Source organism: Hippoglossus stenolepis, chromosome 12 (assembly GCF_022539355.2).
Source record: "Hippoglossus stenolepis isolate QCI-W04-F060 chromosome 12, HSTE1.2, whole genome shotgun sequence".
NCBI lineage: Eukaryota > Metazoa > Chordata > Actinopteri > Pleuronectiformes > Pleuronectidae > Hippoglossus > Hippoglossus stenolepis.
Genome location: NC_061494.1, coordinates 16,126,804 through 16,140,121, shown reverse-complemented (window position 1 = coordinate 16,140,121; position 13,318 = coordinate 16,126,804). Strand labels below are relative to the sequence as shown.

The 13,318-nt window shown below is 41.3% G+C and overlaps 1 protein-coding gene across 2 annotated transcripts in view; it reads right to left on the bottom strand.

The window, feature by feature from the left end:
* The window catches only part of sh3pxd2ab (SH3 and PX domains 2Ab), a 48,863-nt gene extending 37,104 nt beyond the window's left edge, over positions 1-11,759 (bottom strand). The window contains exons 1-3 of one of the 2 annotated variants that reach the window (XM_035171936.2): positions 11,277-11,759; positions 5,946-6,026; positions 380-455 (exon numbers count right to left, since the gene is read on the bottom strand). In XM_035171936.2, the coding sequence (XP_035027827.2) occupies positions 380-455; positions 5,946-6,026; positions 11,277-11,348 (229 nt within the window). In that variant the 5' untranslated portion in view covers positions 11,349-11,759. The remainder of the gene's footprint in view (positions 1-379; positions 456-5,945; positions 6,027-11,276) is intronic. The other variant, XM_035171937.2, reaches the window with a different exon arrangement.
* Between the last annotated feature and the right edge of the window lie 1,559 nt (positions 11,760-13,318).

Here is a 13,318-nt window from a genome sequence, read left to right as displayed (position 1 = left end):
ATTGTAAAAACTTCCTATAAATTAATGAGAGTATGATTCCTCACTTTCCATCTCTGACCGTCAATATCAGTGTCTAAAGGCACGAAAGCCACACTGCCAGTAAAATGGTGCAGATATTAAAGCAGCACAGCTTATCTAACAAAGGCTCTGTTCACTGCTCTCCTCTGCTCTGGCTCACACACACTTTACCAGAATAGGCAAGTCCTTCTCTGCTTCCCTCCTACCTACATGGCAAACCACAAATTGATTTGGCCTGGATGGAGTCCAGTCTAATACAAGAATGCAAAGCAGTAGGTTTCCTAACAATCATCTGTTGTCCTCTTATGAATAAATCTAAAATTGATGTGACACTATGTCAAAGTTGCTGTGTGTGTATCACCTGGCAAAAAGGGAATAATCCTCTTTTTGGGGTCCTTCTGACCTCCCTCGATCGGGAACTTGTCGAGGATTCGCATCTGCAAGAGTGAGGGAGAAAGTAAAGAGAGACAGAAGCATGAATCGTGCAGCAAAAGTATAAAACATAAACGTATAAACAATCTCTGTCTTCTCACTGCTTCTCTCTGCCACATTTTAGCTACCACAAGCTTATCAATCAAAAGTTGAAAGTGGGGGAATCATAGATGAGAATAGAAACAAAAGGAAAAGGTCGCAAACTCTCCAGGAACAGTTGACCTCCTTGTTACAGTACATGATCTCAACACAGGGTGTAATTACATCTCGCCTGAAAAGCTTCTGTGTCGTGACACTGCCAACAGTTTCACTTTGATCGCTGAGGAGAGGAGACGAGGTTACATCACCCGCACTTATCTGAGTTCCACTTCAGGATCTTAGGAGGCCATCAGAGGAGATAATGAAGACTTTGATGTTAACATGTGATACGTGCCCATTAACAGGAATGATCCATTCAGAGATACAGAGCAGATAACTGGACAGAGATCATGGAAATAAAGTGTGCTCTGTCAAGTCTTTAATGATGACAGCAGAATTTCCTGTAAAAACCTGTATTGCAAATGTGTTAAATATGTGTCTGTATTAAATCATGGACGAGAGATTCTAGTTTCCTCTTTGAATAAATCATGGCAATAGCATAATTGCACACACAAATCACACACACACACACACACACACACACACACACACACACACACACACACACACACACACACACACACACACACACACACACACACACACACACACACACACACACACACACACACACACACACACACACACACACACAATCCAGATTCAGTCCTGCCTCGTTCCAGATGTGCTCCACTAAACAGTGCAAGTTAAAGCGCACTCGACTGGGAGGAGGCCCGGGAAACTAGTCTTGGTCTCGCCTGAGCCAAAAAGAACCAGGTGGACAAACAGAAAGGAGCTCGGAGGGTAATGTTGGATCCACACTGTCTGGGCCTTTAGGAGTTGTTTGTAGAAACGCTCCAGTAAGAGGCGGTTGGGTTTCTCTTCTTGTGGTTCTTTCTTTTCGGCACTCATTTTGCTGCCTTTGCGAAACCTCTATGTTTGCCTCGGGGCACGGCGTTCCCCCTCCTCCGAAATACAGACAGCAAACGGGAAAACATGTCTTTTTAAGGGAACAGCCGTCTTTGTTGTGTTTTAGGGTCAGAGTAAAAGGGCTGAGTGTTAAGAAAAGCCCTGGTTAACCACACCTGCACATTAACATGTCATGGTAAGATCTGATCTAAGAGTTTAACGCTGCTAAAACTCAATATAAACCAGACAGTTTTTCTTTAGAACCCGACGGCAATGATACAATTTCACAACAAAGACTGTAATTTCCAAACATCTCAGTTGTTGCAACATCATGTTTGTGACTTCAGCCTTTGTCTGACACACTAATTTGCCCACTAATCATGTTATCAGGCTCCCAGTTGAACGAGCTACTCCCTGTAAGACGTGAGCGTTCACTCATCGCCTTCAGAAACCGCCGCGGCTGAAGATGGTGACATCACCACCGGGGACCTGCCTGGATACTCTCACGGCTCCGCGGGACAGGTGTGGAGGCCGTTACTATAGCAACAGCACAAAACTTGGGGCCAAACATCGCTCATATTTCATACACCTTCAAATTCGGAGGCTTCAGGGACCAGAGATGCTGTGTTTTCTCTGCGCTGCTCGCTTTAATTCTGCACAGGATACTTCAGCGTATTGAGCTGCAGCATCAGCCAACTGTTCCCACTGGGAAAATGAACATGTCGGCGTGGCAACAGGTGCTATGATGTCATCACATTTCCCTGCCTCTTTCCACACACTCTTGATAATGAGTGTAGTGAAATAAATGCCAGAGAAAGAGAGAACACTCAGCCCTCGGTCACCAAACACATCTTTATTTTAGCATTGTGACATTGTGGACATGAATTATGGTGACGGGCGAAACCCAAACAGCTCCTGAAAAACTGTAATGACAATAATCTGGAGCATTTAAACTTGATTGCACTCGCAGGAGTGTGGAGGGAGGAACAGACAATGAGACACTGCACTGTGCAACGGACAAAGAAACTGCTTGCAGAAGAATCTCATGCCGGGGGAGTTTTGGAGGAATGTTTGAGTGGGAAAACAATCTGACTCCATCTCTGGGTTGTGTTTTCACATCGACTTGACAGTTGTTTACTGCAGAGAGATTATGGTGAAACAGACCATTTGTTTTGATTAACATGCAGAGAATCACATTTTATTGTACAAGTCGTTTTCAAAAGGTTCATTGTCATCATTTTACAGAAAACATGTATAAGAACTCACATGTTGTGTCACATTAAGTCTTCATATCTGCAGCCCATGGGCTAATTTGATTTTAGTCTCCTGATTCAGTGTCAGTTAGGGATGAAAACAATGAGAACTGAGACTTTGGGGTGTGAATTTAGAAAGAAACAAGATTAGCAGACTTCTGTAGGCTGCTCCTCATCTCAAAAAGGACGAGGCATCTTGGGCCTGCATTAGCCTCTGCTACCACAACCCACTCGAAGAAATGTCAGTGGTTGAGTTGCATCATATATTATGTAGGCTAGGCATCATGCTTTTACAAGTCAAGACAAGTCAGATTTAGAGTGTTAAAATATGTATGGTATTGATAAAAAGATAAGGAGTACAATTACAAGAGAAAAGACTGTGTGGGAAATAAAAACATGTTAAAAGACATATAGAAGATAAGTAAATATGACATAGATTAAGTAAAACAATGACAGGCATCAACAGATTCATAAAACAGACTCCAGCTGGATTAAAAAGATTAAAAAGGCAGCACTTTAAATCATATTAAAGATTATTGATGGTGAGACCTGATGCAGAAAGTGAGACTGTCAGAGCTCAGGGGAGAAGAATGCTTGGAATTAAATAGATGATATTTCTGGTTCTGTATTAGTTTAAATCAGACAACTATTAGTCAATTCATCAATGAAACTATCCCCAAAAATATATATGATAGTAAATTAAATATTTGGGGTTTAGAGTGTTAAAGATTTAATGTCACACTGTGCAAGATATTGTGATTGGCATTGTTTTTACTGTGTTCTCATGTTTGATGGAGAAAATAATTATCACATTAATAAATATCGAAACTAATCGTTTGCTGCTGTGTTCATACATGTTTTGAGAACAGTGAAAATATTGTTGCAGTGGTGTAATTCATAAATCGATTACTCTTTATTGTAATATAAAACCTTCAGTGTATTCTCATCCAGTTGTTTGTCTTCCTTAATACGCCAGCAGAGCAGCCCTTGATCAACAACAGTTTTTTTGAGAAACATAACCTAGTTAAAGTTCCATGTTATATTAGGAATGTAGGCCAGACAAATTATAATGTGGACAGGGTAGGGCTGAACTTACTCCGACTCCCGATCCAAACATAATGACAGCTACAGGATTTTTAGGCAACTTTGTGTCCAGAAGGAAACCAGGCCAGATTGCGCACTCCACAATCTCCCTGAGGAATGCTCTGGCCCATGTGCTCTGTCCGCTGTGGCTAAAGGGTGAAGAGGGGGGGGTTGCTGACTTCCATCTGTCTGTCGGTAAACTCCGTATGAGACAGTGACCAATTCTGCTCACGTCGATTGTGTGCGGGTCAGAAACATTTCCCTTCGACACCAGAAACAGCGTTTGGTGGATTTCAGGCTCAGCAGTTGTCAGCATGAAAACAATTGTCTCTGAACCAAGGAATCAATGTACTTAACTCTGCACATGCATTACAAAGAGCACACCTTCACTTCAAGTCAGCAGGAGAGACTAAGAGAGAAGGAAACAGATAAAGAGGAGAAGGAATCCCGATAATTTATGATAATGGCTTCCCAGTGGAGCTGTTAAGAGTTTTCTTTCGTGCACTGGAGAGGTTTAAATCATTACTGATGAGTGCCCTCCTCGACGTCCATTTGGCAACGAATATGGCTACTTCACCTTAAAAAGACAAGACAGACAAAGCTGCCAGTTTTTGACGAGGAGTTTTATATGACCAGTTGTACGGCGCCGTCTGACGCTCGACATAACCCGAGCGAGTAGCCACTGCTTAGAAGGCGTTTCTTGTTCTGCGACCTTACTTAACTTTCCATTCTGAATTAATTTTTATCAGATGAGATCATGGTCACATTTGTCAGGCCAAGGGTGTAAAATGCTTCTCTTTTTCTTTCCTCCGCCAGTGCCGAGTGAACATAAAACACGCAATTGTGCTGCGAAGACATTGAGCTATGCTGAGTGTGGAAAAAGATTGTAGGTGTCATTTGGCAGACACACAAACACAAGCTCAGTTTGCGCCTGATGAAAAGTCAAACGTTTTCATTTTCATTTCACTCCACATTATTGAAAGCATAAGGAGATCTGTAGTCCCAATGGAAAGCATCCTCCTGTCATTCTTTAAATTCAAGGGCCCAAAAGTGTTCATTATCCCAACCCCCCCCCCAACCCTTTCCTGACCACAACTTTCTCTTTATTTCCATTAGTGCATTCTGGGATTGGTGCTAACGTTACGGAAACTACATCCTCCTTCTACGTATATTGATTTCCACAAAAAATATTTTTAAGCACCTGATCACATCATCTAGAAGCGAGACAATACATTTGTGTTTTTTTTTTTTAACCAGATCTCATCTATATGGCTACGTTCACCTATATGTTCATATAAGGAGAAATAACACGCCCATTCTGTATAGACAGCTGTGGGCTGTTGTTCTCTGTGGATTAGCATGGCCAGACAAACACACCCCGGCAGTGGGGATCTGTGGACAAGACTAATGTTTACAGAGACAGGAGAGGAGCTCTGTTTCCATCAAATAGACCAGGGCAGACTTTTCCTGGCTATTAGCAAGAGACCAGAGAACAAAGGGTTTCCTCTACTGCCTTCAACAGGGCCGGCCCACCACAGCCGCGGCACTGTAAAGTGCAGTCTGGCAGGGAGCGCAATCAGAGCAGAGTTGAAGACAGTACAAGGGAATGCTTGATAAGGTATGCACTGATTTAAGTTTAAACCCTCACACTGGTGTTCAGGTTGTTAAGTTGACTAGGTTTGTTATCTTCCTAGAAAATAACCTGTGTTATGGACAACTCAGCTCTGTGAGATTGAATTTTAATCTTGAGTCACTGACATAAATGCTAAAATTTCACTAAAGGCTACAGGATCCCTCACAAAACCCTGTGGCATATCCATCCTGCATTCTGCATGCTCGCTGAGGTCATGTTTTTTTCCTGCGTCCCTGACTGGATTTCCCCCGCTTCCCTTTTTCCGAGCGAGCTCCTGGAGGCTTAAATGAGACCTTTCACTAAGCCGCCTTCCAGCAGACGAGCAAAAGGTCAAACTGACCTTTCAGATTAACAGTTTTATATGAAGATTCATGTTAAGCCCATTCTTAACACACTATTTAAAGCTTTACTGCCTTTTGAGCAACTTCTAATAAATCAAAGCGATAAGAGCGTGTCGTTGTGTTGCTTGTGCACTGTACCTGTAGTTCAAAGAATTTGCTGTATCTCCTGTAGATGACATGGGAAGTGGTGTCAGAGTAAGTGACATTGATGAGGTACACCTAGGGAGAGAAGCACAAACAAGAGAGGCTCATTAGGAACAATGTCACTTTGTCAAAAGATAACACCGCTTTAGGTCGACCTGTCCTAATGACACAAAGTGCATTCCCTCCTGACTTAACTTCAACAGGTCACCGAGGGTCAAATAAACTCATTAAGATCGTGAGTCTACGTCACACACTGGAAAACAATCAGATGGTCAATAGGAGGTTCAATAGATTTCAAGTATGTGGTCATTTATCAAAAGTATACATAATGGATTGTATTTGTTTTGAGTGCAGCTGATACAATGTGGGTGGTTCAAATATATAATTTAATTCTACAGGTTTAATAACAAGAAGCTGTGGTGCTGTCATTTGACATGATGCATTTCACACCTTTGCAATTTTACAACGTCCACCGGAGTCGGTGGAAACAAATGACGCTCCCGTTCCAGCACTTCTATCTATCACCATGAATAATGACTGGGAAGAAGTGTTTACCCATACAGGAGCTGAGATGGGAATATCTTTACCTTGGCAGACATCAGTCATTTATAGAACAAAACGCTGTTGCCAGATGTTTTCCCAAAATAAATCCTTTATTCACCACGGCAATAAAGGGCCCGCACAACAATCGTGAACGCCCCGAGGTTCAGAAACAGATGGCTGCACCTCATGCATTTCCATCTCGGTGCATGGCACAAGAGTGTTTACAAAAGCCGTATTTACACATATGGTGGCAATCTGCAAGGACATCAGTTACTTGTTTGAAATGCAGTCCTCATTCAGCGCACAGTTCATTACGGAGAGAGTGTGCACCGAGGCAGAACCAGTCCTACGGCAGCTTGCTAATTAGGTGCAGGCAGCACGACCAAATTCTGTGGATTCAGGCAACAGCATGGCTTAAAGCGAGGGTGTGTGAGGTCAAGAGACATCCCAGACGAACCATGAGCCACGTTTATATGTTCCAATGTGACAGTACAACCTATGCAGCAACAACCAACTTCAAATGAAGCTAATATTTCAGTAACACTTATGGCAACAGCATAAATTTATTGTGATGGTTGGAACCAATTGGAAACTCATGAACTCACTGCAATAAAAGCTAAATAATTACACTTTTTACGACGGATTAAAAAAACAAAAGTAAACATCACAGATGAGTGAACATATATGAGAGTGTGTGGGGCCCATCTGCGTGAAATTACCATTTGTGATCATATACAGCTGACGGGCACATTTTTACTCTAAATGCTAAACTTTGTATTTGACAGCGAGTAAACTGCACAAACCCTCTCTTTTGAAACTATCCCCCCTTATAATGTATGTAAACAGGGACTAGTTGCCATGCACTCTTTGGCTCCAGTGCCAGGAGTCCCCGGGAGGAAGTCACACTTTGACATTGGGTACAAAAGACAAAGGGCTGCTTCTTTCCTCTCTGAAACCGGATAAGCATTTTCAGTTGCTTAGCTCATAGATAATGAGATTTTATTTTTTTCCTTCTCGTCCTTCTTCTTCTTCCCTTGAGGGGACTTCCCAGTCAACCGTCACCTCCGGCTTCCGTCCCGAGGGAAAGTCTGAGCCCTGCGTTTACTGGCCTCTGGGAGCCTCCCCTCTAGCAGGAGATGGATGATGCAATTGATCCCAACTCTCAGGTTAATTAATCCAATTGTACCTGATGGACTGATTGATTTTTTGCAGTTCCGCTGAGACATGTCTCGTGGCTCATGGGGTCTGATTAGTCAGGTCACTAAGATAATGCCAAGACCAGACTGTGCAGTCACACGCCTACAGCCATGTTAGCAGCTGGACTCTGTGAGGCTGTACTCACTGGCACAGCGATGCTTTGTGCTAATGGCTAACATAAGAATGACAACATGCTCACAATGGCAATCCTCAAATGTGGATGGCTCGTCAAAAATGACATATCCAGCTTTAAACTGTCATGGTCCCCAGATGAATCCTGTTGACTGAATTGATCCCCTGATTTTCCAGTTTTCCATGATATATCTAAACAACATTTTCATTTACACATGTACAGGCTTTGAAAGCAATAGTATAATAATCCTATTACCTAAAATGTTAAACTATTGCTTTAACTATATTCACAATCTTTCAGTCAGAGTGGCTGAGATCATAAAGGAAATAGTGTGAATGTCAGCAACTCACAATCCAAGAAAAAAGGATCTGACAATCTTGTTTGAATTCAGTGAACATTTCACATACTTGCTGTCAGTTACACAATGGACACTGGTTGATTATACTACTACAGTGAACCAATATTAATTACATTATGACAGAGGTATTTTTTGCAAATGCTTTTTTGTTTTAGCTCTGTTTTATTCTTGGCAAGTTTAAGAATTTCTGACCAAGGCCTCATGTGGTCAGGGAAATGATGTCTGTCATCAGCAAGCAGGACAAGGGAAGTGAGGCATTGTTATCATAACACTGCAGAACCCAGCAGGCCTGACACCTACCAATGGTCCGTGTTTGTATCTGTTAAACATGACAACAATCTTACCATTTCGATTTTTAACCATTTTTTTAAATTAGATTTTTGAGCAATGTTAATTGCGGAGTTATCATCCAGATCATTAAAAATATCAAGCTCCCTCACAACTCGTCTGACTATGACGTGTTGATGAGAGAATTGTTTTGTTTCTCCTCCGAAAAGATGTGAGAAAGCCAAACAAAGCCACTCGCATGTATGTCGACATCTGCCAGCTGCCAACATCTCAGGCAACACTTTTTCTACTTCAGTCACTGTTGTCATTTCCCCATGCTACTGGACCTCCCTGACGAAATGTGGCTGGGCAGACAAATCTACAGACATCTTCCATCTGCTTGTCATTTAAAGTTCCCCCTGTGAAATGCCTCCACAGAGAGAGGTCGTAAAAAATGCAAACTAAAGTGAGATGGATTTAAAGTACCTTCATCTTTGGATGCTGGTTTAGAGAAAGAAAGTCAAAACAAACTCCCTAAAACTAGAGCAACAAGATGATGACATTATCCAACGGGAGAACGTCATCATCTTCAAAGAATTATTTTTCAACCCCACCTTGAAATAGATAGTCTTCCTCCAATGGATGATAATAAACTGTGTGCATGCTTGTTTCCTGAATCTAGCCCCTCTTTACTGGCCACCTGATCACATATGCTACACCCGACTGATGGTCTGGGAGCAAGTATTATATTGAGTTCCTGGGGCCTCCTCCTGTCTGTCTATACAGCTTTGTTCATATATAACATATCCCAGCCCTTTACTATTGTTCCCATTGATGATGTTTGCATGTGTCCGGTCAAAGCAAAACTCGTGCCTGGTTCTCATATGGGTGTAAAGAAACCAGGATGGTACATTCCCTGCAGCAAATTAGATAAGTATGACCCATGCTATTTTAAAAGAACTGCTACACAGATTCCTTCCAGCTAATATCTCCGAACTGTAACTAACAGGTGATAAAAAAAGTTTTTTGCAGATTGAGACCATGACCTTCTTTGTGCAAGAAAAAGTTGTTTTATGCAACTCTTCACTGTCAATTTCTTTTTTACTTTCATGTATTTGTGTGTGTGTGTGTGTGTGTGTCAGTGTAAGAAAGAGACTTTTTCTGTAATGCTGACACGTGGATTGTGGGATAGTACATGTTGCGTTCTACATTTTTACATAACTGTTTTAAGGCTTGGTGTTGTGCCCGGGGCTAAATACTGATCTGCAGAACTTTCTGACCACAGACTGAAGCACATAGTCTCAACAAAAATTTTAAGTCAAACTGAAATTATTTTTTTCCCCTGGTATAGCATACACATCTCCTGGGTTGTCCTGTAACCGCGTTTTAACGTTTACCTGCAATTATCACTTTGGTCTGTTTAGATGAGGTTATGCCACATACTCCTTTACGTCACTGGATTGTAAGCTACAGCCTGAGTTTGTTTACTTCTTCTCTCTTTCCCCTGACAGGGCTCTAGCTGCTGAGACATTTCTGAGATTTCCCCAAACACACTTCCTTCCTTTTTCTTAATTAGAAAAAAACTGTTTCTAAACAATAACAATATTTGTGACTGCAGGGGGGATTAAATATGAATTTAGGTGCAGCTGTCAGTGATCTGTGGAGCTTGTGCTTATGCTTAGTGCGAACACGATAATGCTGAGCTAAGATGGTGAGCGTGGTAAACACATTGGTAAACATCAAAACTGCTAAACATTAGCATGTTAGCATTGTCATTATTCGCATGTTAGCATTTAGCAACAACAAAAACAGCCTCTTTAAGCAGAAGCTCAACAAGTAGAGCTGTAGACTCCACTGAACATGCTAACTTGCTGATGTTCAGCAGGTGTGATATTTACCTGTGTGTTTACCATAATTGTTATCTTAGCTTAGCATTTGAGCATGCTAACATGTGCCAATGCGCACAAATCACAGCAGAGCATGGTGGATAAGTTTTTGGCTCTCCTGTAGTAGCCTATTAGGGGAAATCTAACACAAATTTAACTTTTGAACTTCAGATGTCTAGTTACATATACAATGTCATCAATCTATCCACAATTTACTCAAAGACATGAACTTGTGGTGCACCTATAGTTATTGCAAATAAAAATAAAAGCTTCAGGTGGTATATTATGATGCATTCAGAGTTTTGTTCAAGCTTCCATTGACAGACAAGTTCAAGCCATGTTTGTGATGAGCCATGTACACAACTTTCATGCTCTGCTGAAGAATATCATGCATAAACTCATGTTTCCATTAATTGACTGTGATCATCGGCCTGAGACGACACTACTCATCTTATTTTAGGAAACAATGGACCTATGAGTGTGAAATAAAGCCAAACTGTGGTATATATTTTGTATAAATTACATTTTAACATGTTTTTATTTTAATAAACATGATTTTATCTATTGTATTTAAAGGATGCATTTCTTGTATGAAAGCTGCTATACAAATAAAGTTTATTATTATTATTAACTGTAATGTTTAGCTCAATCTTAAATCCCTGGAGTCAACGGGGGTTCATCCTCTGGGCACCAAGACTTTCATGGCAAACACATGCAACAGTGTACACATACTTCCATAGAGCTGTTAGCATGGCAGCAATTTCAGTGTAGGTGGTAAATATACAATGTGGAGCCTACATTTGTAAGTAAGTAAGTAAGTAAGAAAGTGAGTAAGAAAGTAAAAAGTAGATCGAAAATCGTAGATAAGTGAGTAAATAAAGAAAAGAAAAGTTCCACAGCCATGATCTGAGAGAGACAGAATTAAAAAAAGGACAACTTACATAATGTTTGGACGGGTTCCTTCTCTTCTGCACATCCACAACATTAACGTCAAGGACCGTGCGGAGCTGCATCTTGACCGAACACGATTTGCACCGAGAAAAACTACAACAAACGAAGAAGTTCACCCATGAAAACGACGCGAGGAGTCAGAAACCATGAGGGAGCAGTTCCCCGTGAGGACATCCAGGAGAGAGGCGAGGCCGGTGGAAGTGGAGGCTCCTCGGACTGTCGGTGTCAGGCGGTGTGGGCGCTTCTGAGCTCCTGATGGAACATGGCAACGCAGTCACCCTGGCGCTGAGTGGCACCTCCCCTCCCTCTGGGCTGGACCCTCAGCCCCGGTGCAGTACGGAAACGGAGCCGGGGCATGTGGGCGCGTACACGGGGCGGTCCCGCCTCAGCTGGCCGGACACCACAGCCCAGGAGCCCCCTGAAGAAGTGAAATCACACCGGGACCTGGGTCTTTGTCTCTCACGTGTGGGAACTGAACCAAACTCATACATTCAAAGATCAGAGGGTGGAGAACACATTTTACACAGAAGACATGTTGACTGCTCGGTTTGTTTCTTCATAAAAGCAGATGGAAAAGAGAGTGGTGTTGCGTTCAAGTGTTCCCCCTGCTGCCCACAATAGGCTGTACCAAACTAAATAGATTTATTTATTAATCAACACTTAGCTATTTTCATGAAAACTGTTTGTATGAATATTGGCAAGTATATCTATAAAAAAAATAACAGCTGCATATAAAGATAAAGTTTGTCTATGTAGTTAAAACTTTAAAGGAGCTTTAGAATTTCCCACAGCACCTAAACTCGCATGGAGCTGATTTCAACATGTGGTGAATGGCTTTGCCCCCTCCTAGTGGGCGAGCATGGAATAACATTTAATTTATCTTCCCACACGGGGGCGCTGATAACAAAATTCGTTTAAAAAATATGGCTTAATAGTGAATATTATGATTTGTTATGTGCTCTACAGCAGAGTGGAGCAAAGTAACTTTAGTAGTAGTTTTGGCCACTTTATACTACTTTACTAGACTACTAATATTGTACTATATATGACAGCTATAGTTTCTAGTTTAAAAAAAAAGAAAAAGTAGTCCATTACAAGTAAAAGTCATGCATTGAAAATGTGGATCATACAATGAGGAAGTTGTATTTTTACAGAAAAACATGTGTAATTACACTTGTCTTAGTGCATTAGTGCACTGTTACAACCGATATTACAGCATAACATTAGTGTTGTTATGTTTCAGCTCTACTTGTATATACTGTTGGGCAGTTTAAATCTATAACAAAGAATCATATTTTACAAGCTCTTCATGCTCTTTATCCAAACTCTTTATCCACAATGTAAAAATAAAAATGGTTCTTAAGTAGAAGTATTTATTTGTGAAAGTATTTATTCACAATAGGAGGAAGTTGTTTATCGAGAGAATTTTCAATCATAGGAGTGATTCCACCACCGATGACTGCTGGATTACTGTGAATCATCTTATTGGGCACCACCTGACGTCTTCTCACACAGTGTGGGTCTACATGGGGTTAAAATGTGAAACTTGTATAATTTTTTCCTCCTCATGACGACAAGTAGCATGCGTACTAGAGGCAAGGGGCTGAGCCAGTGAGCAGAGCCCATCATGAGGCGGCGAGAGGAGATCCAGGAAACAGATCCGTTAAACAACCCAATCAAGCTCGCCACTGACAGACCAGCCCGAAGAGGAAATAGAAACATTAAGTGACCAAAGTAAAAGCATCCCATATCTCTTACTTAAAATAGCATTTGAATCATATAATGAGAATATATATTAATAACAATATCAATAATAATAATCATACATTTTATGATAATTGGCTCAGCCCTAGTTGTGACTTTTACGACTGTGTTGTCATCGTCGCGTTCGTGATGATGTGGCTTTGCAGTTGGCTATTTTTTTGTTGTGTTGTCACTTTTATAGTCGTATTGTGGCGTTTGTGCTTGTGTGAGACGTCTCGGCACTTCAGGTTTCAATTATATTTCAGCTATAACTTATTCAGCAGTAACT